Raw genomic sequence first — 26,689 nt, forward strand, 5'->3', positions numbered from 1 at the left:
CTAGTAATTTGATTTCAAAGGAAAGCTGCTTGAAATAAGCATCAGTCTGAGTTAATGGGAGCCATATGCTGAATCCTTTATAAAGTGTTGAGGTCTACCAAAAAAAAAAAGTTTTAGGAAAAGAATACTTGATTTTTTTTAAAAACAGATCTTTCCTAAAAAGATTTGTTGTAAATCTTGTATTCAAAAGGCTAAATGGTATTTACACATATAATTGGTGATAATATATTAAATTAAATTGTAAGCACAAGATACTTTCTGTTGCTGTGCATCAAAGAATTTGTTCACTTAACTTCAACCACAGAGTACTTGGAACTTCCCAGAGCCCAAGGGTGTTTAAGATAAAACTTGGCAAATTAGTACCTCCATAAGTGCGGGTCTCTGTGGCTCTCTATTACTAGGTCTATTGTAAGTTTTACAGATGTTCTGTTCCTCTGTTTGAAGAATCGCAAATTATCTCCAGTAGATGGTTTATTCGCATCTGTAGGTTTAACTATAGAATTAATTCTGACAGCAGTGAAGATGAATGAGGGTTGCCTTGTCAAAGTTAACCAACTCTCAAAGGGATTAGCAAGGAGTGAATTATGATAGCCTTTTACGAAACTAATATATGTCAGCCATTCCTTTTGAATTTAAAATGTGTATGGATTCCTGTTGAAAATTTTATCTGATTTGCTTACATAAAAAACCCAATTTCCAGATGCTTTAGTGGTAACTAATTGTGCAAATTTAGCTCACAATTTTAGAACAATATTTGCAGACTTGCCGTTTGAAAATGGGGGCTTACAGGGCCTTGTCTGCACTTTGCATACTTTACAAAACCGTTTCTCATGCACAGCATACACAGATATTTCTACATAAAAAGGAAGCACCAAGTGTTTCTAAAATTAAAATAATTTTACTACTTGATGACTAGTATGCAGCCAACTGAAACGTACAGTTCACAACATTCTGAATCCAATCTCTTCCTTCAGAAGACTAATTAAAAATTGTAAAGGATCATTTATTAAATCCTAATGATTCCTCAGGTTAAGTGGCCTATTTAAAAAGGAAGATCTCGTGTTCCAGTTGTAATCCTTTGGAGTGTGTGTACATACCAATTCTGATGCTTTTCAGGTATGAGACCAGTTATTAGGTCAATGTCGTCTTCTCTCCAATACAATTTCATTTTTGTAGGTAGAATCATAGGACTGGAAGGGACCTTGAGAGGCCATCTAGTCCAGTCCCCTGCACTCATGGCAGGACTAAGTATTATCTAGATACATTTGAACACTGACTTTCTTATATTTATGTCTCATTCATTTTAAAGATTTTATCTTCATATGTTTATATACATAATTTTACCTGTTGACAGATAAAATATTTGTTTGTCTTAACAATAGTATAATTAACTCTTCAGGTTTTTTCCCCTCTTAAAAAATTAGGAATGCTGTGCCTACCTGCTTTTGCCTCCTGTCATTTGTAAGCCTGTCGACTATTCTTCCTAATCCGATGTCCACCATCTTCCAGATTGTTGTTGGTTATTACTTTGTATAGTAATGTCCCAGTGACTTTGCAGACAGGTAAAACAAAAATGTCCCAATGAGCTTCTAATTCAAGGCCCCAGTGCTGAAGTCAAACATGCATGGGGCAGATCTTTGCACTCACAAGGAGTCCAACTGAAGGTAATGGGGCTCTCTATAGGTTCTAAGGTCTGCCAACATATATCCAGTTGCAGAATGAAGACCTATTTAGGTGGTAGGCAATAGTGTTCCAGAGAGATACAGCATAAATAAACTTATTTTAAATCCACTTCCATATTTGTATGTGTGTTTTTTTTTAAATCCTTAATGCATCTCTGTTCATGTGTCCCTACTGTGCAACAGAATATGCAACTGGCGTATTTGAAAAACAATTATTACACATAGGGTTAACCAGAGCAATTATGAAAACTTTTTTAAAAATACTCAGTGCAACAATTCTGAGTATTGTTTAAGATGAGATGCATTTGTGAGCCCTGTGTGAGCACACTGTACCTGCTTAGTAAAAAACAAGACAATTAAAATTAATGGGGCCACATGCAGAACATCTAATCCCTTTCAATTTCAGGAGTGGGTTGGATCTGAATTCATAGATTTGAACCAACTTCCGTATATGTGGTTTCTGATCTGATCCAAAACTGCATTCTAGTTGTTCAAATTCGCTGAAATCTCATAAGAACAGCTCATGAAGTTTCAAAGCCATTTAATCTAAACCTGCAACCCAGTGATTGATCAGTCTGTGACCTGAACTGTAGTCCAAAGCTGATCAGAATCCTAACAACAACTCTTCAGCCTGTTGTAACTATTTAGTATTCTGTTATGGTTAAGGAAACCTCAAATCCTTCTGCTTTCTCACTGGTTACGTAGGAAGCACTGCCGTACTTTTGGGACCATCTGGGAACTATTACCACTGAAACAGGAGATAAAGAGCAGACTTTAAATGTGTATGTACTATATACTTATCTCATCAAATTGTTTCTCATCCTGTAACCTTTTAAGTTTAAAAGTTGTTCAGTGCTCTTAAAGTATTGGCTAATAAAATATATTTAAAAAACTTCATGGGAAAAATTAATTGGATAAGTAACCTGGCAAGTTAAAATAAAGTTCACCTAAAGCAGATAACACGACTGTCTGTACTTGTTCATATTTCTTCAACAAAACTTCAAAATTCCTCTTTTTAAACTACAGTCATGCAAAGTCATTACATCTGCAGACCAAGGAAGGAGCTCTTTAACTCTTTAGGTATTTGATGTTTTTGTGCCACTGAGCAGAGGGTATAATATAACTGGCCAGCAAGCTAAAAATATGGCTCATTATCATTTGCAGAATTTTCGTTTTCTAATTTTTTTTGCAATTTTTAAAAAAATCGAAATTCTCTCTAGTACAAACTCTAGATGACCCATACAACCAGGATTTGAAAAGAGAGAGCAGTGCCTGTGACTGCAAAAATGTGTATGAACCCATTGCATTCACAAGTTCATGCTTGTGGGTACAGTTGTCACTTTGCACATGCAGCCTTGGGGTTCTGCAGCTGCAATGGGTGTGCATGAATTTTTGTGGGTTCAAGTATTGGATTGTTCTTCAAAAATATTTCCTGAACATTTTAATACACCTTCAATGTCAAAAATGTATTGTGTCTTTGACTTCTCTAATAAGTTGTTGATCTAGTTATGAAGGTTTTATCGCAAGAGCAATATAAACTATACAAAATTGTGCACATTGCAGTGGACACATCTCTGTATACTTGATCAGTGAGCAATGTTTAAATGAAACCCTTCGTTGAATGTCTACTGTCTTTCTACAGGTGATGTATCACCAATCAATATGTCTCCCATCAGTCAGTCACAGTTTATTCCACTTGGGGAAATCCTTTGCTTGGCCATCTCGGCAATGAACTCTGCGCGAAAACAAGTCACACAAGAAGCTCTAATGGAACACCTAACAACCTGCTTCCCAGGTAACCATGCACTAATGTAGCACTAATCATATGAACCTGGATTTTTTAAGTAACAGTCAAAGAATTCCTCCTAAAAGGTTGGTTACAATTTTTGTTACTTTAGAAAAGGAAGCTTGGTAGATAACCTGCTTTGCTTATTCATGGATTCAAAAGCCAGAAGGGATCATTGTGATTATCTAATCTGACCTCTTGCAAAATACAAGCCATAGAACTTCCCCAAAATAATTCCTAGAACATATCTTTTAGAAAAACATTCAATCTTTATTTAAAAATTGTCAGGATGGAAACTCCACTGTGACCCTTGGTAAATTCTTCCAATGGTTAACACTCACACTTGTAAAAAAAAATTATACCCTATTTTCAGTCTGAATTTGTCTACCTTCAACTTCCAGACGTTCGATTGTGTTATATTGTTGTCTGCTAGACTTAAGAGCCTATTTTCATATATTCCCCATGTAGGTACTTAGACTGTGATCAAGTCAGCCCCTAACCTTCTTTTTGTTATGCTAAATAGATCAAACTCTGTGTGTGTCATTATAAGGCACGTTTTCTAATCCTTTAATCATTCTCGTGGCTCTTCTTTGAACCCTCTCCAGTTTATCACCATCCTTCTTGAATTGTGGACAACTGAACTGGACACAGTATTCCAGTAGTGGGCGTACCAATGCCAAATACAGAGGTAAAATAGCCTCTCTACTCCTACTCAAGATTCCCATTTATGCATCCCAAGGTTGCTTTTTTTGGCCACACCATCACCTTGAGAGCTCATGTTCAGCTAGTTATCCACGACAAGCCCCAAATCTTGTCGAGAGTCTCTGTTGTAGATGGTTTTCAGAGTAGCAGCCGTGTTAGTCTGTATTTGCAAAAAGAACAGAAGTACTTGTGGCACCTTAGAGACTAACAAATTTAGTAGACCATAAGCTTTCTTGGGCTACAGCCCACTTCATCATCGGATGCATAGAATGGAACATATAGTAAGAAGATACATACACGTGGAGCAACACAGCCCCAGCCCACTCCCCTCCGTCACCTCCCAGCTGTGGTGCTCCGCTTCCCACCGCTGGTGAGTGCGGGGAGGTTGGGGAAAGGATGCCCCCCGCACTCACCTGTGGCAGGAAGCTGAGCGACATGGCCCCAGCCCGCTCCGCTTTCCTTTCCCTGGCCCCAGGTGTGTCGCAGGCTGGGGGGAGAGGGGGGCGGGGGTTGGGGTTGGGGAAAGGTCCCGCACTCACCTATGGCAGGAAGCGGAGCACGGGAGCTGGAAGAGCAGGCTGGGGCTGGGCTGCTCCGCTTCCACCACTGCCAGTGAGTGCAAGGGGGATCCCAAGCCCCCTCCCCTGAGTGACACGGCTGGGGCCGGGGCGAGGGAAGCGCAGCGGGCTGCTCCCAGCACCCCGCTAATCCCCCGGGCCACTCTGGGACTGCGGGGCCCTCAAAAGTGCCCCCTCCCCACAGCTCCTGCCTCCCAGACCCTGGGGGGGTAGGGGAGCCCTGACCGCCCCCGAGACCCTCTGCCCCTTATCCAACCCCTCGGCCCTGGCACGGCACAGCACCCTTAACACGCTGCTCAGAGCAGTGTGTCAGAGATTTACTGTGTTGTATGCGAAGCCACGTTTTATCAGGTTGCGTTATATTGGGGTAGAGGTGTATATACATACAGAGAAGGTGGAAGTTGCCATACAAACTGTAAGAGGCTAATTAAGATGAGCTATCAGCAGGAGAAAAAAACTTTTGTAGTGATAATCAAGATGGCCCATTTAGACTGTTGACAAGAAGGTGTGAGGATACTTAACATAGGGAAATAGATTCAGCTCCAATTAATCCTGAGATTCGAAGCAAAATTTACAGAAACCCTAAGACCTGATTCTGTAACTCTTATACCCATGAGTTATTCTTGCTCTCACTGACAATCATGTTCACTTCAAGAGGGTTGCTCGCATGATTTAAACTTTATAGGGTTGATTCCTAACTCAATGAAGATTTGAAGAAATTTACAGAGGTTGTATTGAACATTTACAAATCAGTATAATATTCTGGCCTATTGTTTTTCTTTTCTGTTTTTTAATTGACTTCAGAATATGCTTGTCCAATATTTCTCGTGAAATATCTGAAACTTCTGCAGGATCATAGTTTAAAGCACTTAGGGTCCAGTGTTGTATTTAGTGAGATAGGTACAGCTACTCGCTGCATGTACCCTGAATTGCCTGCTTACATAGCACTTAAAGGTGCACAAACAAGCTAATCAGCAAAGTACATGTGGCACTGGATTGCACTGTGCCTTTTTAATCCCTAAAATTGGAAAGGGGGCATGCAGGGATAGAAAGTGTGGGTCAGGAACTAAGTGCACTTACTCCACATGGTAGATTCCATGTTGGCTTTTACTAGGTCATTTAGAGTTTTATATACTTAATCACAGACCAAAAGGAACTGTCCATTCCTCATGCAATCATTTCTGATAGAGTCCCCATGTACATGTGCAAAAACATTCCATCTCCAAGAACAGGATTCCCATCTACTTAATTAGTTGCCCTCCCAGCCACTTTGGACAGGCTGCCAAAACTATTGTGCCATGGTACAAATAATAAAGAATATTATTGTCTGCCTCAGGGGGCTTATGTTTAAATCTAAAGGAGGTCAGTAGCTTTTGTTTTTTCTTGGACCTTCAGACTTCTGGTGCTGGTCCTGCCTTCTAAAGCCGGGAGGCCCGCTCTTGGAACTGACACCTCTCCCACAAGTCTTTGGCTGCTGTAGATTTGGCCATTTTGTCATAACCAGTCTTGTTGATGCATTTCATAAAAATGCATTTTTCTTCTTTTAAATTCAGGAGGCTTTCATGTCCACATATGCTAATAATTCTGTATAAAATGGTGACATGGAAATAGCCCAGACACAGTAACACTTAAAAAAGGAAAAATATTAAAAATAATGCTATGGGGCGTGTCGTCTCCATACCAACAGCCTATATCTGGGGTTGGTGAATGATGCAAAAGGCACCCTATGTAGGCTTCTCTAGGCAGTGTAACATAAAAGGAATGGGGGCGGGGTGGCCATCAGGCACTCCTGAGTTCTAATCCCAGCTCTACTGCTCGCTTGCTTGGTGACCTTGGGCAAGTTGTTTAGCCACCATGTGCCTCAGTTTCCCCATCTTTAAACAAGTTGATATTACTAACCTACCTCCCATTGCTGGTGTAAAGATTAATTACTGAAATTTCTATATTTAAAAAAATATATATCTTCCTCCTCCTGGGAAGTCCTATTATAGTTAGATATATATGTCTATATGTTTTTGTTCTTGGGGTTTGGGGTTTTTTTTAGACTATAGGATAACAGAGCATGTGGAGCCATACAGCCTTATAGTGGGTAGGACTTTCCCTATGACTGATAGTAAATCTTGAGATTTTGAAAAGGAAAAAAAAAATCTGGATTTGGAACTATGTCTAAAATAAAGATTTTTGTCTGCCATTCAAATAATTACAGTGTTTGGGGTTTTTTAAGGAAGCTCAGTTCTGCCCTTTGATACATTTGGAGAAAGTATGGTAAGTATATTTTGTAAACACTAGTTTTCTGTCTCAGCCTGTGGTTTTATTTATAAAATTTCTCCAGTGATCTCTGCATACTGAAAAGTTAATGATCCATTATGTGGGGCATAAGGTGGAGAGGGCAATCAAAGTTCACACTTCTAGTATAGTTTGTCTCAGTTATTTTCTCCAAGTCAGGCTTACTTCGGTAACACTACATTAGTACGTACAGGGAAGGTTCCAAAGAGTGAAGCATTGGGAGGAATCTTGTAATCCATAGCATTATCAAAAACCTGATTAGGTACTTGAAATTCAAAATTATTAGATACATCCCTTGAGTTTCTTATGCATGTGGGTATTGGTTGGTTTGGTATTTCCGCTGTTCCTATCAGACAAAAACACACACACAAATAATTCAACAGACTGGAATATTTTGTGCTTGCAAAAATATTCTGTGCTTGCAAGTATCCCCAGGCAAGTTGTCACAGTCTCTTGCTGCCTCCCCCTTTTTTTCCAGCATGGAGCATGTGTCTTTCTGAAGTCTGAGATTAAGAAAAGGAGTATCTTGCATTTCCCATCCTTCCCACCCCACCAAAAAAAACAAAATCATCCAGCCTTTATTGTCCTAAACTAGTTTTTTCCCCATCACTGTTCTACTTCTTTGCTGTTAAAAAGGAACTCCTTTCCATTCCAGTCCATAACATAATTAAAATATTGAATATCACTGTATTAGCTCTCTTAGGGAGAGACGCATCATCCAGTGAAGGGGACCACTCTTGGTGCTGGCTGATCTTTCCATTTATCTCCCTACCCCTTATAAAAATTAATGAGTCCCAGCTTTTGAGTATCAGTATTTTCTCAATAGGTGTTTTAAAGTATCTCATAACCTTTTACATATTAATAGTTTATCTTCCTCAGTTGGATTGTGAAGAACTAAGAGAGAGGAGAGCATTACTCAGTAGATAATTCTAAACTCAATACTGTCAAATAATTTGTGTTTCTCTTATCACGTAGGAACATTTGCATGTCTAGGGCCTACACTAACAAGTTAGGTCAACCCAGCTACATCGCTCATGGGTGTGAAAAATCTACCCCCCGAGCGACATAGCTAAGCCAACCAACTCCCGGTGTAGACAGCGTTAGGTCGACAGAATTCCTCTGTAGGCCTAGCTACTTCTCCTCAGAGTGGTTCTACACCAGTGGTTCTCAACCAGGGGTACGTGTACCCTGAGGATACGTCAACTCATCTAGATATTTGCCTGGTTTTATAACAGGCTACATAAAAAGCACTAGGAAAGTCAGTACAAACTAAAATTTTATACAGACAGTTACTTGTTTATACTGTTCTATATGCTATACACTGAAATATAAATACAGTATTTATATTCCAATCGATTTATTTCATAATTATATGGTAAAAATGAGAAAGTAAGCAATATTTCAGTAATAGTGTGGCTGTGACACTTTTGTATTTTTATGTCTGATTTTGTAAGCAGGTAGTTTTTAAGTGAGATGAAACTTGGGGGTACGCAAGACAAATCAGACTCCTGGAAAGGGTACAGTAATGTGGAAAGGTTGAGAGCCACTGACCTAAACCAAGGGGAGAACCCTTCCAGTTGGCATAGTGTCTTCACAGCAGCCACTTGTCACAAGATCACTTGTGCTGTAAAGACAGGTACTTCCCTGGGTTTTATGGCATGTGTAAACTTGGTAACCACAGTTGCCATTCTCAGACTGAGGAAAAATAAACCTCTTTCCTCAGTGCAGGATCTTACAGTTGCGTACTAGCCCTGTAGTTTGCTGAGCCAATGTGCAAACATAAATCTGGGCCACAGCTATATCTGAAATAAGGTATGCTAATTATTTATAACATCACATAGCAACCACTCTACATCTTAAACTAGTATTTCATGAGCCAATCAGAGTGTTTCTTTTATCCCTTGTTAAGCCATAGTGCCAGCTCAAGAGAAAATCATTTTAGAAGATTTAACACCAGTTAAACACTATTTAAAATGTATTTTTCATAAATGTATACACTAGTATTGGGAAAAAAATGTTTGTAGTAATAATACACATCTTATTTATGTGTATTGTGTTTTGTCAGTCTTTTTCTTTTTAAAGAGAGAGTGCTACTGCTGTGAATATTGTAATATTCTAACTTAGAATCGTGCAAGAAGATGTTTATGAAATCCTGCATTATGTTTATTGACCAGATTTAAAATCTCATATGCTAAATGTAAATCTATTAAATCCAGGATAACAGTTAAGAATTTAACCTCTTTTTCCTGCATTTGGCACCTACCCTCTAGTGAATAGGAACCTGGCTTTAACAAAGCTTATAGCTAAAGTTTATGGGTATATTATGACTTTGCTGTTTTTAATAATTTTTACAGATTTTTTTGTAATGTTGTTAACCAAATCAGCTTACAGTGTTGAAAATTTCTGTAACAGAATATATGCCCCGTGTTAATAGTCACTTGAGAAGTAAAGAAGTGATATTCGGATGGCTGCTGCACTGAGATAAAGTCCACCTCAAAAATACGTAATTCCTGGCACTTTAGAGACTAACACATTTATTTGAGCATAAGCTTTCGTGAGCTACAGCTCACTTCATCAGATGCATTCATCACATGCACCAAAGCTTATGCTCAAATAAATTTGTTAGTCTCTAAGGTGCCACAAGTCCTCCTTTTCTTTTTGCGGCTACAGACTAACACGGTTGCTACTCTGAAACATAATTCCTGTACCTTCATTTTTACATCGAATGCCCACTCTATATGCAGCAGTGAAATGATGTATTTTACATTAACCGAGTTCACCTTAGGTCACTGTTCTTTGTGAGCAACAAACAAGACATAATCTTCTGTCTGGAAACTCTGTGGAAGGCACAGTAGACTCTCGTGAGATGCAGCAAATGTACATGTCTGATGATTCAATGTCCAGACAGTTTCTGCTTTTGAATTATTAAAGCGCTACATAATCTTAAATAACACCGCTGCTGTCATGCAGTATTTTAAATGCCAGATTCTCTAATATATATATTTATATATATATTTTTTTTTTACTGGTGCTTCTATTTAGTGGGGGAGTGGAACAAGAAAGAAATATGACCAGCCTCTGGAGATCATGGGGGAGTTTACATATAAACAGGACATTGTCAGGGTGTCACCCAGCAGCCCCAACAGGAGCACCCTTCTGTGGCTGGCCACGTCATGACAGGCACACCTGCCCCAGTTTCTCTCCTTCAGAATCCCCAGAATTAGTCCCCAGAGTCTTCTCAAGTATAAATATAGCCCTGGTGGGGTTCAGTTATTGCAAATGTTCTGTATACATTTATCATAATAAAAGTCCCATAATCATAGTCCATATTTTCCCCATTATAGTCCAAAGAGTATATACAACATAGCCTTGGCATCCCTCACCATGCCCCCGCTCAGCACAGCCTTCTCCTATCCATGTACCAGGACAGCGATGCCAGCCCCCCGAGCTGGAGTGTAACCCTGCTCTTCCCAGCAGGACCCCCCACACACCCACCACCTCTCTGCTGGGAGCATCCGTCACTCCCCCGGCCCTCTCATGGTTCTTCTGGGTCCAGCTCTGCAGCCTTGGAGAGTCCAGCCTCTGCAGGTCAGTTCCTCTGCTGCTCTCCTGTCTTCAGCCCTCTCTGGACCTTAGCTTGGTTTCTTTGGCCTAGATCCAGCAGGAAATCCCTCTGCCGTTCCTCCTTCCTTGAGCCCTCTCGCTCTAGCTCTCTGATTGGGGGGGACGCTAGCCAGCAAACACCTCTTGCTGCTCTCTTGCCTTCATGCTTCTTCCAGGTCCCAAACATACAAGGTATGGCTAACACTGCAATAAAAGATCCGCAGTGTAGCTGTGGTTGGCCTGGGTCTGCTAACTCGGACTTGTGGGTCTCAGGCTGCAGGGCTATAAAATTGCAGTGTAGATGTTCAGGCCCGAGCTTTGAGACCCAGGGTATGTCTACACTACAAAATTAGGTTGAATTTATAGAAGTCGATTTTTTAGAAAGCGATTTTATACAGTCGATTGTGTGTGTCCCCACTTAAAACCATTAAGACCATTAAGTCGGAGGAGTGTGTCCACAGTACCGAAGCTAGCATCGACTTCCAGAGCATTGCACTGTGGGTAGCTATCCCACAGTTCCCGCAGTCTCCACCGCCAATTGGAATTCTGGGTTGAGATCCGAATGCCTGATGGGGCAAAAAACATTGTCGCGGGTGGTTCTGGGTACATGTCGTCAGCCCCCTCCCCCCCCCCTTTCCATGAAAGCAATGGCAGAAAATCGTTTCGCTCCTTTTTTCCTGGGTTACCTGTACAGATGCCATACCACGGCAAGCATGGGGCCCGCTCAGCTCACTGTCACTGTACATCTCCTGGGTGCTGGCAGACGTGGGACTGCATTGCTACACAGCAGCAGCTCATTGCCTGGTGGCAGCAGATAGTGCAGTATGACTAGTAGCCGTCCTCATCGTCTCCTGGGTGCTCTTGGCCGGCCTTGATGAGGTCGGTTAGGGCACCTGGGTAGACGTGGGTGCTCCTGGCAGATCTTGGTGAGGTCTGTCAGGGGTGCCTGGGCGGACGTGGGTGCTCCTGGCAGACCTTGGTAAGGTCTGTCAGGGGTGCCTGGACATAAATGGGACTGACTCAGGTCATTCTCTTCTTTAAGTTTTGTCTAAGGAGATTCAGTCCTTCCTGGAATATTGGCAGAGGGATAACTCAGTGGTTTGAGGATTGGCCTGCTAAACCCAGGGTTGTGAGTTCAATCCTTGAGGGGGCCATTCTGCCTCAGGCTGCTCTCCCAGCCAGCAGCACTGTCTGCTGCCAGCCTACCCCTTGCTTCTCCCTCCCTCCGTGAAAGCAACAGCCGACAATCGTTTCACACCTTTTTCTGTGTGGGCGCCATGTTGCTGTCAGCATTGTCATCCACCAGCCTCTTCCACTGCCACTCTGCTCTCCTGCTCACACCATACCACGGCAAGCATGGAGCCCGCTCAGATCACCGTGGCAGTTGTGACCGCTCTAAACACTACGCGCATTATCCAGCAGTATATGCAGAACCAGAACCTGCAAAAGCAGGCGAGTAGGTGACAGCAGCGCGGTGAGGAGAGTGATGAGGACATGGACACAGACTTCTCTCAAAGTACGGGCCCTGGCACTTAGGCCATCCTGGTGGCAATGGGGCAGGCTCATGCCAAGGAACGCCGATTCTGGGGGCGGGAAACAGGCACGGACTGGTGGGACCACATAGTGTTGCGGGTCTGGGAAGATTCCCAATGGCTGCAAAACTTTTGTATGGCTAGGGCCACTTTCTTGGAACATTGTGACTTGCTTTCCCCTGCCCTGAAGTGCTAGAATACCAAGATGAAAGCAGCCCTCACAGTTCACAAGTGAGTGGTGATAGTCCTGTGGAAGCTTGCAACGCCAGACAGCTACCAGTCAGTCAGGAATCAATTTGGAGTGGGCAAATCTACTGTGGGGACTGCTGTGATGCAAGTAGCCAATGCGATCACTGAGCTGCTGCTATCAAGGGTAGTCACTCTGGGAAATGTGCAGGTCATAGTGGATGGCTTTGCTGCAATGGGATTCCCTAACTGTGGTGGGGCGATAGACGGAATGCATATCCCTATCTTGGGACCAGACCACCAAGGCAATGAGTACATAAACTGAAAGGGGTACTTTTCAATGGTGCTGCAAGCACTGGTGGATCACAAGGGACATTTCACCAACATCAAGGTGGGATGGCCGGGAAAGGTACGTGACGCTCGCATCTTTAGGAACTGTGGTCTGTGGGAACAGCTGCAGCAAGGGACTTACTTTCCAGACCGGAAAATAACTGTTGGGGATGCTGAAATGCCTATAGTTATCCTTGGGGATCCAGCCTACCCCTTATTGCCATGGCTCATGAAGCCATACACAGGCACCCTGGACAGTAGTAAGGAGCTGTTCAACTATAGGCTGAGCAAGTGCAGAATGGTAGTAGAATATGCATTTGGATGTTTAAAAGCACGCTGGCGCAGTTTACAGACTCGGTTAGACCTCAGGGAAACCAATATTCCCATCGTTATTACTGCTTGCTGTGTGCTCCACAATATCTGTGAGAGTAAGGGGGAGACGTTTATGATGGGGTGGGAGGTTGAGGCAAATTGCCTGGCCGCTGATTACGCGCGGCCAGACACCAGGGCGGTTAGAAGAGCACAGCAGGGCGCGCTGCGCATCTGGGAAGCTTTGAAAACCAGTTTCATGAGTGGCCAGGCTACAGTGTGAAAGTTCTGTTTGTTTCTTGATGAAAACCTGCCCCCTTGGTTCACTCTACTTCCCTATAAGCCAACCGCCCTCCCCTCCCCCCTTTGATCACCACTTGCAGAGGCAATAAAGTCATTGTTGTTTCAAATTCATGCATTCTTTATTAATTCGTCACACAAATGCGGGGAGAACTGCCAAGGTAGCCAGTGAGGGGTGGGGCAGGAGGGAAACACCGGGTGGAGTGAGGGAGGGGAGGAGGAGGGAAGGGCAAGGCCACACTGCACTCTAAAACTTATTGAATGCCAGCTTTCTGTTGACTGGGCAGTCCTCTGGGGTGGAGTGGTTGGCTGCCCGGAGGCCCCCCCACCGCATTCTTGGGTGTCTGGGTGAGGAGGCTATAGAACTTGGGGAGGAGGACTGTTGGTTACACAGGGACTGCAGCGGTGGTCTGTGCTCCTGCTGCCTTTCCTGCAGCTCCACCGTACGCCAGAACATATCACTTTGATCCTCCAGTAGCCTCAGCATTGCATTCTGCCCTTAAAGTCGGTTCGCTGCTCTAGGCCAATGGGAGCCGCTGGAAGCGGCATGGGCCAAGGGACGTACTGGCTTCCACTTCCAGCAGCTCCCATTGGCCTGGAGCAGTGAACTGCGGCCAGGGGGAGCTGCGATCGGCCGAACCTGCAGACGTGGCAGGTAAACAAACCGACCGGCCCGCCAGGGGCTTTCCCTGCACAAGCGGCGGAACAAGTTTGGGAACCACTGATCTAGTCCGACCTCCTGTATAACAGGCCATAGAACTTCCCCAAAATAATTCCATTTGAACAAGAGCAAATCTTTTTTAAAAAACACTACATCCAATCTTTATTTAGAAATTGTCAGTGTTTGCGAATCCACCATGACCCTTGATAAATTCTTCCAATGGTTAGTACCATCACTGTTAAAAAAGATTACACCCAGTTCCAGTCTGAATTTGTCTCGCTTCAACTTCTAGATATTGGATTTTGTTCTATTTTTGTCTGCTAGACTGAAGAGCCTATTTTCATATATGTGTTCCCATGTAGGTACTTAGACTGTGATCAAGTCACCCCTTAACTTTCTCTTTGCTAAGATAAGTAGATTGAACTCCTTGAATCTTTCACTGTAAAGGCATGTTTTCTACTCCTTTAACAATTCTCATGACTCTTCTCTGAACCCTCTCCAATTTATCAACATCCTTCTCAAACCAGGACTGGACACAGTATTTCAGCAGCGATCGCACCAGGGCACAGAGGTAAATTAACCTCTCTATTCCTACTTGAGATTCCCTTTTTTATACATCCAAGGATCACATTAGCCTGTTGGCCACAGCGTTGCCTGGGAGTTCATGTTCAGCTGATTATCCAGCAAGACCCCCAAATCTTTTTCAGAGGCACTGCTTCCTAGGATAGAGTCCCCTATTCTGTAAGTATAGCCTACTTTGTGTGTTCCTAGATTTTATACTCCTAGGGGAATTCTGTGTCACTGCACATGTGCAGAATTCATGGCCCCCACAGATTTCTTTTCTTCCCTGAAGAAAAATGACTTCTGATGGGGAAGCAAAGGGAAGCTGCAAGAGCAGTCATGCGCTCCTCCCTGGCAGTGCAGGCAGGTCGGTGTGGGCACGCAGAGCAGCCGGTAGAGATGTATATCACCATTAAGGGGTGAGGCTAGGCAGTTGTGTGAGTGAGAGAGAGACACTGTCCCTCTCACTCACTATTGGTATGGAGGAGTAGGGCTTTGGGGTGTTTCTGAGAAGGTAGGTGTGGGGAAGGCTCTGTCCCCTCAGGCAGAGCAGAAAGTAGCAGGCTGCCTGGTTAGTGAATTGTTCCCATTGTTTTTAGTGAATTCCCCCAGGAATATAAAAGAGTTGTAAAAATTTTAAGGCCCCTTTACATTGCCAGAATGGCTAACAGAGCCTTATTGTAAAGGACAGTGTAGCCATAAATGCTTATGGTGCTTTAGGGATTCGAACTGGTTTTAAATTTTTGGACTGAAAATTTTTTCCCATCAAAATGTGCTCCTTGAACTGTTTGCTACTGACCTTTCTAGAGATGGTCAGCAGCCAATATAAATTGTGAGTTTGAGTCCCCAGCCCTCACTTGCTGTTCAGTTACCTATGATGTAACACTGAGCATATGGCTACATATATTTGTTGACTAATAATTAGAAGTAAAGGGTCAATACTAGGTCCATTAGTATTAGACAGAGTGGGTTTGGGGATTTCCTCCAGTGCTCCCCACTCCAATTCTCCATCCATTGTATTGTAGTTTAAATAAATTACCAAAATAATTGAAACCAGCATGATTATATTGCGTTATTTTGACAAATAAAATATGCAGAATTTTAAAATATTGTGTGCAGAATTCCCTCAGGAGTATAGAATCTACTAGATGTATGACTTAACAGTCAGCTGTGTTGAAACACACATACTGTTCATTTGCGCCCAGCTTACCAAGCAGTCCTTATTGCTCTGAATCAGTAATTTTGTCCTCTTCGTTATTTGAGTTATGAGGCTCAGTTCATTAATTTTTGTAAAGTGCTTTGGTGTCCCATCCATTTATACATGTAACTACCCAAAGAAACTACCATTATTTTTCAATCATCATACAGTGAATATGCAAATCCATCTACTTGGACTTCTCCACTCAGAATAACCAAGCTGTTTGCAGCAGCAAAAAGACCAACTTGGCTTCTCATTCCCTTCAGCAGAAGCTTCAAAACTTACAAAAGGCAAAGTGAATAGCGCTATCAAATGGTTAATGGAGGGGAATGTGAAAAAATGAGGATTTTTAGAGCTTTGACTTATCTTCCTCCTTCACGCCCTTTCTTGTTCCCATTAAAGTCAATGGGAGCTTTGCCAGTGATTCAGTGGGAGCAGGACTGAGGCCTTCTCATCCCAACTTTACAGGTTTTTATCACTTTATTTATCTTTTTAACTCTGGAAGGTACTCAGATACGACCGTGATGAGCACATTATGGTAACCTAAATAGATGGATCCTATTTCCACCTGATGCCTTGTCTACCCCAGAGCTTCTTGCACTATATCTCTAGCCCTATTCAACTCCGTCACTGCTAGGAACTTTGGAAGTATTAGTGTAAACCAGAAACATTTTTTTTATCTATACTGTTGTCAAATATTACGTCCACCAGCACATCATCTGGTGCTAGCAGTAGGGCTAGACAGTATGAAAAGTCCAAGTGTACATGGAGGGCTCTCTTTAACCACTCAGTTAGGGTGAGATATTTTTGTTGATATTGTTTATAATACACTGGGAGAATCTCAGCCACTCTCCCCACTTTAGATGTGAAACCAAATGCTAACAGAAATGTATTGCAACTGGTTTGGGGGAAAGAACATGGCTGACCTGGAGGGAAGTAAAAAAGAGTGTGGAAAGGAAATGGATAGGTAGGGAAAATGATGAGAAAGAAGGACCAGAAAAGTATTAACTTAAAAGGAAAAAAATTACCTTTTGACAGCCAGTTTTGTTTGTTGCATTTTCTCCTTCTATCATTTACATTTGTATATTAAATTAAACAATACAGTAGTAATGATGATCTCATGGCTGCTTCTTGTTAACTTGGTGTAAAGTGCTTCCTGGTGTAAATAAACCTACAATGAGAAGGGGAGCATGAAATGGGACTTCTGCACCGCTACCCTCTCACTTCTGCGGGAGTAACACTAAATCGTGCAGTGCATCTTGTACACAGACACAAAGAAAAGCTGAGAGAGTCTGGCTTTCTGGTTCACTGCCACCAGCAACAAAGCTAAGGGTAGAGGACGGAGGGACAGCATTAGCAAAGCAGGCACTTAAATAGTATGAACCAAACATAAACAGATAATACATATCGGGCTCTGTGTGCACTGTATTCATTCTTGGCACTTCTGCCCTATGCTAAGAGCCTGCTTAAGCTGAGGGTATGGTTTTCGAGTTCTTTAATTGTAGATGCTTGAGTTCCAGAAAATGGGGGTTGCATATTATTATTTTGTGTTGGCCCAGGGAGATAACACAAGGCTCTGAGCTCTCAGTGTGTGTGCTAAGCTCTTGTTGTCCACCCGCCAGTACACAGTTGCTTTTTTTTTTTTTTTTTTTTTTAGACATTCCCATTTGTTGCTACTGCTGGTGTGCCCTGCCCATTCAGGGTTGTGTGTGTCTCTGCTACTACTTCCAGGATGATCTCCTGTAGCGAGGGTACTCCCACTGGAAAGGGAGAGAGGGAAATCTGAGTTCTCTTGCCTTACCTTGATGATTATTTCATGAAATGTGTGTGACCCATAATTCGGGGTGAGGGAAGGAAGATTGGAACTTTAAAGGCTTGTCTTCACAAGTGCTTCACAATGTGCTGTACGTCAGCGCAGATGCATCGATGCAGCTGTGCCAATGTAGCACCTCTGGTGAAGACGTGCTATGCCGACCAGAGAGCTCTCTCCTGTCGGCATAAATATGCCACTTCAACAAGAAGTGGAAGCTGTGTCTGCAGAAGAGCATCTCCCGCCGACATAGAGTGATGTAGACACCGCTTTAAGTCAGTCTAACTTATATTAGTCAGGGGGGTGGTTTTTTCACAATCTTGAGTGTCTTAAGCGGTCGTGTAGACAAGCCCTGAGTACTCCTTTCCTCCCACTTCGTTTTTGCTGCTGCTCTCACTTTTGTGTCCATATTGTTCCTATTCAGCTTCTTAACAGCTCCATTATAAACCTTTCCTGACAAATATTCCTCGTAATTGACCGAGTAAAAACACCTCTAAATACAAATATCATCCAAAGCCAGATAAGAGAGTAGTTACTATTGTGACAAAGCTCTGTCCTTGTCTCCGTGGGTCCCGCATTTCCTGGCGGATTTCGCTAGCCTCAGAGGCTCACTGTGACCCTCCACGTAACCCTTCTCTCTCTAGAGACAAGGGTCACAGTCTACTGAGCCATTTTCATCATAAGCCAGCGAGGGAGGTGAGGAGAAGCTATCTTCCCTTGCACAGTCTCTGTTGTCTCCCAGTCTCAGTGATTAATCGGGGGGGGAGGGAGAGAAGGGGGGAGCCCGAGCCCACCTTCTACTCCGGGCTCCAGCCCAGGGACCCTAATAGTATCAGCGATGGTAGCTGACCTTTTAGAAACATAACATGTACAATTCCCTGGGCTACTTCCCCCCAGCAGCCCTCACTTCCTCAAGCTCCACTTCACCCTTACCTCAGGGCCTCCTTCCTTGTGCCTGATATGGTGTGTACTACTCAGCCTCTCTAACAGTGCAACTTCCTCCCACAGCTCCTGACATGCACACCCACCTGACTAACTGGGAGGCTTTTAAGTAGTTTCAGCCAGCCCCTGATTGGCTTCAGGTGTCTCAATCAACCTAGCATTCTCCCTGCCTTCTGGAAAGTTCTTAATTGGCCCCAGGTGTCTTAACTGACCTGGAGCATCTGCCATTTACCTTATCCTGGTACCAGGGATTTGTTTAGCCTGGAGCTAATTTATGTATTTCCCACTACTTTTTTATAGCCATCTGGCCTTGCCCCGTCACACTATACATACTGCAATACAGTACCCACTAATGGGGTGAGTTAGGGATAATGAGTTCTCTCTCGTTAGCATGAGTTCTCTGTATCTTGGCTATTGTTGGCTTATGTCAAAACTTCAGGAGGGCTTGAGGGCTGTGTGTGTGGAAACACAACTATAATTGCGAAAATAGTGAAACACGGGCATACATTAGAATCCACTCTAATAAAATTTGGATAGCAATAGCTTAGCTTTCTCGTTGAAATGTTCTTCACGTATGAAAGAGAGAAAAACACTTTAATTTCTACTCCTCTTTTCTGTAAAATGCACTCTAGAAGCGCCTATTAAGAACATGTGTATTATGTAAGAAAGCTTTTGACTGTAAAGAAAGAAGGGGATAATGACTTACTTCACAAAGAATTTTAAAATTGCCTTTTGCTAAAGTTGACTGAAAAGGCCACAAGAAAAATGTTTGTTATGGTGCAGGTGGAACTGGAGTTTTTTGTTGCTTTTTGTTTCTAAGCCGTCAAATCTTGAAAAAGAAGCACTGCATCTCTTTCCATATTAATTTTTTTTTTTAAATAACTTTGAGTAGTTGAATGCCAGAAGGTTCTGTTCTGCTCTGGACTCCCAATTCTGGAGTGGTGACTGCTCCACACGTCCTTTTAACACAGACAAAACTAATGAGGAATAAAGAAATGTTGGCACTTACTTCTTAGCATCCCTCCTCATTTTCCGCAGTCCAAGTTCTGTCTCCAGACAGACACCCACGTCTTCGGTCAGCATGGTGGCTGCTGTCTGAGGAAGTAAAGGAGAGGGAGATACTGCCCAGACTGCAGCATAGTCATAATGCTCTCCGCAGCAAGAGCTATCTGTGTCTCCGATGCATGAACCCTTCTCCCAGTTGAGAGAGCAGCATCTGGGTTCACCTTCCCAACATGGAGAGTGGGGGAGATTTTTGGCCTTTGGAAGGTTAAAGCCTACTACCAGCAATCAGTCACACATATAATGAAGGCTTGGAACCTACTTGCATTAACACTTTCTTAGACAGCCAACTAAAAAGGCCTTTTAGAAGATGCCGGCAGAGGAAATAGAGAAGAATCCACCCCCACATGAGCCACAGCAAGGCGGATACAGGCAGATTTCCTCTAGAGTCATACACAAGAGATCTCCCCAGTATGGCTCTAGCATTAAGCAGGTTGCTCTTCTGTGAGGTTATGGGCCATATCAGGAGATGGGTGAGGGTCCCACTGAATTCATCAAAGAAGAAGGGGAATGGACTTCAACTGGGCCTTTCCCCTTCCCCCTACCTCATATTTCCCAGATAAATTCTAGTTAGGAACTTAATCCAACTGGTCTTTTCTGCAGTGAGTTAGCAGAAGCCAATGTTTCAAAACCCTTTAAAAAAACAAAATAAAATAAAGCTTTTCAAGGTTAGAGATGAGGAGGGTTCTGTTCTCCCCATGTATGAGACCAGGGATGAGATTATTTGGAGTCCTGGGAAAAAATGGATGGAAAACCGTCCCCTCCCTAAGGTGTACATGCAACAAGAACTTCAGGACTGTCCTAAACCTTGGTGCTTGTTGTCCTGTAATCTGTTCAGCAGTGGAAAAAAGACTCCCTTTTATAACTCTCCCTGAAGAGTAAGCTGGTGAAACCAGAACTTTTACTGCAGGATCTGGTCTCATTCTGTTAGCACTAAATGAGTTGATTAACTTGCACCAATGAACTATTCTTGAGCAGTCTCCAATTCATTAAGCAAAAGCAGACTGATTCCTGCATCACACAGGTTTCCTTCAATATTGAGCATGAACATTTTTTCTCTTCTTCTTTGGTGGTTGTATAAACATCTGTTTCAACTATTGTATTTCATGTATGGGGTGTGTTTTAGAGTTTGCTGCATCCATTTTGTCTTGAAAGAAAGCAGTGGTGAATAATAGGGGCCGGTTCAATGCCATTTATTTCATTTACAGATGCTCCCTGATTTACGCAATTGTTCCGTTCCGGAAAGCCTCGTGTAACTTGAATTTTGCATAAGTTGGAAACGTATACCCAAACGTTATGCAAAAAAAAAAAAAAAAAAGCCCAACTAAAAAACTCCTATTTCTAGCTTACGGAACTTATTCCGTAAGTGCGAATTTGCGTTAAGTCGAGTCTTGCATAACCTGGGGAGTGTCTGTATTTATTTTTGATCCTCCTCCTAAACTCTAGCCTTATAGATTAATTTGGTCATTTAGGAATCAGAAATACTTTTCTTCATTTTAGCACGTGAAGCTCCAAAATGTGGACATTTTTGTTATCCCTTCCCCTCACAGTTATGTGGTAACACCAAGAGCCAGTGTTTGAAGTCAGTTTGTAATTGCCACAACAGCATGCTAGCTCTTGGACAGCATATTGTTCACTGTGCTGGTCCCATGTTGTCCTCCTGCTGTACTCAAACGCAAGTAGCACAGTGTAACTGCAAACTCTGACCACTGAAACGTGTGTGTGGAGTTGGTAACATACAATAGAAGACACAGAAGAGAGCAGCCGAGCCATTTGCTTATACTACACATCAGTCAGCACCTTATTTGGTGTAATACTTTGAAGTATTAAGGACTTGCTCCTGTACCACTGAAGTCAATGGAAATTTTTATGTTGACTTCAATAGGTACAGAATCAGGCCCGAAGGCCCAGTCCACAAAATGACCTGTGTGGATTTTATGTAGTCAATAATAAGGTATCTGCCTGTATTTGATATCTGCACTCAAGCATGTGGTCCATCAGACCCCACTTAAAGGCCAGGCAACTCTTGTGGGGAAGTTTTTAGAAGACAAATAACATCATCCAGCATAGTCAACACATTTGTTTTGAATAAAATAGATCTATGTAATTCAAATAGTCTTTTTCTTGGAGAGGCTGAAGAGCTTAGAGCCTGATGGGGGCAGTTGTTTATGTGAGAATGGTTTGGTGGGAAAGTGCTGCCTGTTGAATTGTGTTGGAGGTATGGTTCTCCTGTGTGCTTTGTTTCTATTGCATTTTTATCTGAAAAAAATGTTATGGGCACCTATTTATACATTGCTGTAAATCACAATTAATACATACATATTGATAAATTGGGATGTAAATATTTGACTAGAATAATAAAAATGAAATCTTTTCCCTTGATTCTCTTTTCTTTGTATTCTTTCCATTTTGTAGTTTACAGTCACCTACACAATGGAAGTAACTAAAGTGTTATTTTTTACACTCTATTAATGTCCTCTTTTTATTTCGTTAATAATTCATGTGACTGAAGTGTAGAAGATAAGTGGAAATACAGACTAGAGAATGCCTATCAATGTGCTCAGTTTGAATTGTTTGCTCAACATGCTATAACTTTTGTGTTGGCAAAACTCTGTATGGGATGGTGGGAGGGGAGCCGAAGAACTTTTCATGATTATACAGTAGCTCATATGTATTTACTGTTGTTTTAGGCGTTCCAACTCCCAGTCCTGAAATTCTTCGGCATACCTTGAACATGCTTGTACGAGAGAGGAAAATATATCCAACTCCAGATGGCTATTTCATCGTGACCCCACAGACTTATTTTATAACCCCATCCCTCATAAGAACTAACAGTAAATGGTACCATTTGGATGAGAGGATACCTGACAGGTCTCAGTGTACCTCTCCACAGCAAGGAACTATAACTCCCTCCACTTCAGGCTGCGTCAGGGACCGAACTTTACCCAAAAACCACTGCGACTCTTGCCATTGTTGCAGAGAAGACATGCACAGCATGCATGCGTCCACCCTACAGAGGAAATCCACAAAAGACTGTAAAGACTCATATTGCCCTCCTTCTCTGTGTCAGGTACCACCCACTGAAAAAAGTAAAAGTACTGTAAATTTTTCTTATAAAGCAGAGACACTCTCAAAGCCTAAAGATGTAGAAAAGCAGTCTAAAAAGTTTGGACTAAAATTGTTTCGGCTAAGCTTTAAAAAGGACAAGGCAAAACAGCTGGCCAATTTCTCTGCCCAGTTTCCTCCTGAGGAATGGCCCTTGAGGGATGAAGACACCCCTACCACTATACCCAGGGAGGTAGAAATGGAGATTATTAGGCGCATTAACCCAGACTTGACTGTGGAAAATGTAATGAGGCATACTGCACTAATGAAGAAACTTGAAGAAGAAAAAGCTCAAAGAAGCAAAGCTGGATCTTCAGCTCACCATAGTGGGCGAAGCAAAAAGAGTAGGAATCACAGAAAGCCTCATGGAAAATCTCGGTCACACAGCAAGACCCGGGTGTCCAAAGGAGACCCTTCAGATGGTTCCCATTTGGATATACCAGGTGAAAGAGAGTATGAGTTCTATGATCCCCTTACGAGGTCCCCACGGGAAGGCTGTTTCATAATAGAACACAAAGGAGATAATTTTATCATGCACAGCAATCCTAGCGTGATTGAGTCTCACTTTCCCATGACACCAGAATGGGATGTATCTGGTGAATTGGCCAAAAGAAGAACTGAGATGCCTTTTCCTGAACCTTCAAGGGGAAGCTCCCATTCCAAGGTCCATCGAAGCCACAGCCATACACAAGATAGAAGGTCAAGGAACGAGAGGTCTAACAAAGCCAAGGAAAGGTCTAGGTCGATGGACAACTCTAAAGGACCTCTGGGTTCTGCTACTTTAGGTACACCTGAAGACGTAGCTGAAGGGTGTAGCCCCGATGACCCAACAACTAGCCAAGCATATACTGATGACAGTACCTTAAGGCCTTCACAGTCACTCAGTCATCAAAGGGCTCTGATTTCATCTGCAAACTATAAAGATGTGTGTGTACCCGAAATAGTTAGTGGCAATGTAGAAACCCCCAATTCCTGTGGCTTATTGGAACAAATCAAGCCTACAGAGAATTTACCATCTTATAGTGAGCTCAACTCCTGCACAACAAAATCAGCAATTGATGATTATTTTCAGTGCAACACTTCGAGTGAGACTGTACTTACTGCTCCATCACCACTGGGGAAAAATAAAGAGGACCATGACACGGTGACTTTAACAGAAGGAATAAAAAAACTTTCTCCCTCAGAAAGACATTCCCAACACATAGCCAGAGAACCTGGGGTACACAAAGAGGAGTCCCCTAAAGGGCCAAGTAGTGGTCCAGTTGTTGCTGGCCAGACCCCTGAGGTGATCGCAAATGGGCGACTGGTTCAACACCATAACACTGAATCAAGCAGCCTGGACAAAAGGAAAGAAATATTTAGCAAAGATACACTTTTTAAACCTCTACACAATACACTGTCTGTGAATAACTATCACAAGTCCAGTACGCCCCTACTAAAACCCCATCAAAAGACACCCTCTGACACACTGCCAGGCAGATGTGAGAAACTTGAACAAGCTATAGTAACCTCAGTTACACAAGTTTTACCCGTTTCACAGAGACAGCAAGAGCCAGCTGGGAACCAGGAAGCCACCTTTGATTATTACAATGTTTCTGATGATGATGACTCAGAGGAAGGAACAAATAAAAATGCTGAGGAAGAAAAAAACAGGGATGATGTGGGCACTATGCAGTGGCTGCTGGAGCGGGAAAAAGAAAGAGATCTGCAAAGAAAGTTTGAGAAGAATCTCACTCTTCTCACCCCCAAGGAAACTGAAAACAGCAGCAGCCAGAGAGCCACCCATTCAGCTCGACTGGACAGCATGGACAGCAGCAGCATTACTGTAGACAGCGGGTTCAATTCTCCACGGTAGGACTGTAAAATTAATTATAAAGACCACTCTAGAATGCTCTGTTTTCAGTTATTACTGTGTTTTGTATGGGTGAACAATTGTGGGACTGTGTTAAACTGTTTCAGACATTCTTTTAGACAAAATTTTTAGGCAGCCTCAGAAAGCCTCTATCCAGACCGATGGCTTGGTTTCTTTCCCTCACATAGGCAACAGCAACAAATCTTACCACTGCCTTTTTGCCAAAGGTTCATTGTCCCTCCACCCCAAACTTTCCTGTATCACTTTTTCAGATTAATTTATGTTGTATTTAGAATTGGGTGGGGTGGGGGGCTCAAAAATATCATCAGCAAGATAAACTGGAAGAACGGATACAGTGTAGTGACAGTGTCTTTGGCTGAGACATTACAGATAGGTGATTAGGGGACATAGAGATACCACTTACTTTTCTCTGGTATTTTTTAAATCCTCTTTCTGAAGCCGTGTCTGTCACCAGTCCAAACTGGTAGGATTTGAAGAGCAGTCTCTTCTACCTAGAAGAAGAGTGGAGAGAGGTTCAGGAAGGTACCACAGCCCTGAAGGTATTAAGGATGTTTGGTCCCTGAAGATGTCCAAACAGTGCATCAACAGAGGTGTCTAGCCTGTAACGTCTAGGAAAAGAGTGTAAGGATTCTATATGGTGTTAGAAGTTTTAGAAACATATGGGAAGAGACAGTTGCTGATATATGCCCACCCTGAAGATTTTACAGTGTCATCTCCAGTTTAATAATCCCTCACTGAGGCTTCTCCTCTCTGATCCCAGAGGAAGCCGTGGCCCTGGTAGACTGGGTCTTGAGTCTCACTGTTTATCCTAGAAACCAACCAATTAATCCAGACCAATGAGTCTTAAGACAAAGTAACAGTGTACAGGTGGTAGTTCTTTTGCAGTATCCTATTGTAGACCTAAGTTATTTATCACCTTCACTTTTACAACAGATAAGATCGGAATCTTGTTAGGTAAAAGGAAATTATATTTGTTTCTGTTTTAAAATTGATTTAGTTTCTCAAAATTGTTAATTTACAAAAAAAAAAATTAAAAAATTAAATGTTGGTCATGCGGGGCCTCAGAACGTATGCAAAGGAGTCCTGATCTCTACACTCATGGCCAGATTCTCCTCTCAGTTAAAACGGTGTCAGTCTAAAGAAAACTCCCTTGGTTTTGGTAGTTAAACCAGAATGATGATGGTGTAATTGAGAGCAGAGTTTGACCCAATGGCTCAGAATGAGAGTCATGTAGGTTGACTTTTAGGCTTCTCCCTAGCCCTTTGTGCTGTGCTGCCTCTTGATCCCTCATCATATCTTTGTCCCTCCTCTTACTAAACAGTAGCAAGTGTTTCACAGCGCAGGCCTGTCAGGGAAAGCTGCCTTACTGTGGGAATGAAATGCAGTTTTGTTTCACATCTCCCCTGCTGCTCCATGGCTGAGGGTAACTCTTCTGTGGCACTTTTATCCCTCCTTGGTTCAAGGATTTTTAGAGCTACTGCTTTGCCTCCAATTAGCTACATGCTGCACTATCCACCGAATCACTGGGGTAATTTATTTTTTTAAAAGACACGTTAATGGGGATAATTATTTCTAGCAGTAAATTTAAAAATATAATTTTTAAGGAAGAAAGAGTAATTAAGGTTCTTCTGCAAGTAGATGCAGTCATGTATTCCACTTGGATGTGTGCGGTCCTGCACTCTGGAGCCAGAGTATTTTCCCAAGTAGAACCTGTAGGCAGCAGTGCTCACCCCTTGTGGCCATAGCTTCTCCCCTTGCTATATGAGTCAGCACTGCCCTGTTCCCCACTTGGTTCTGTCTTACCACCTGTTGCTGGAGGCAGAGTTCTGTGTAGTTTTCCTATCACAAACCTTTTATTTTTACTGACATTTCTAGTAGTGTATAGTTAATTAGTACCCTTAGTACTTAGTGTTAGTTAGCGGTAGTTTAAGTATTTCCCTGGTGATGCCCTCACCGGGACTTAAACATTGTCCACTGTGTGGGGGAGCGATCCCAAACGACGATCCCCACATGCAGTGCTTGCTGTGCCTAGGCAAAGTCACATCAGGGAATGGTGTTCTATTTGCAGATCGTTCACCAAACGGACTAACGTGGCAAGGGATCTTTGTCTGAAGCAACGCCTGCTCAAGCAGGCCAGGAGGCCTGCTTCGGCACCAAGGCCCTCATCAGATCAGAAGTTACCC

The 26,689-nt window shown here is 42.7% G+C and overlaps 1 protein-coding gene across 7 annotated transcripts in view; it reads left to right on the top strand.

Moving 5' to 3' along the window:
* STOX2 (storkhead box 2) overlaps positions 1-26,689 on the top strand; it is a 222,850-nt gene that overhangs the window by 184,768 nt on the left and 11,393 nt on the right. For 5 of the 7 annotated variants that reach the window (XM_043546041.1, XM_043546040.1, XM_043546042.1 and 2 more), the window contains 2 exons: positions 3,325-3,477; positions 22,219-24,484. In XM_043546041.1, coding sequence (XP_043401976.1) covers positions 3,325-3,477; positions 22,219-24,484 — 2,419 coding nt within the window. Of the gene's footprint in view, positions 1-2,387; positions 2,465-3,324; positions 3,478-22,218; positions 24,485-26,689 lie in introns of all 7 variants that reach the window. The other 2 variants (XM_043546043.1, XM_043546044.1) reach the window with 1 other exon arrangement.

The sequence above is a fragment of the Chelonia mydas genome, chromosome 4, assembly GCF_015237465.2.
Source record: "Chelonia mydas isolate rCheMyd1 chromosome 4, rCheMyd1.pri.v2, whole genome shotgun sequence".
Lineage (NCBI taxonomy): Eukaryota > Metazoa > Chordata > Testudines > Cheloniidae > Chelonia > Chelonia mydas.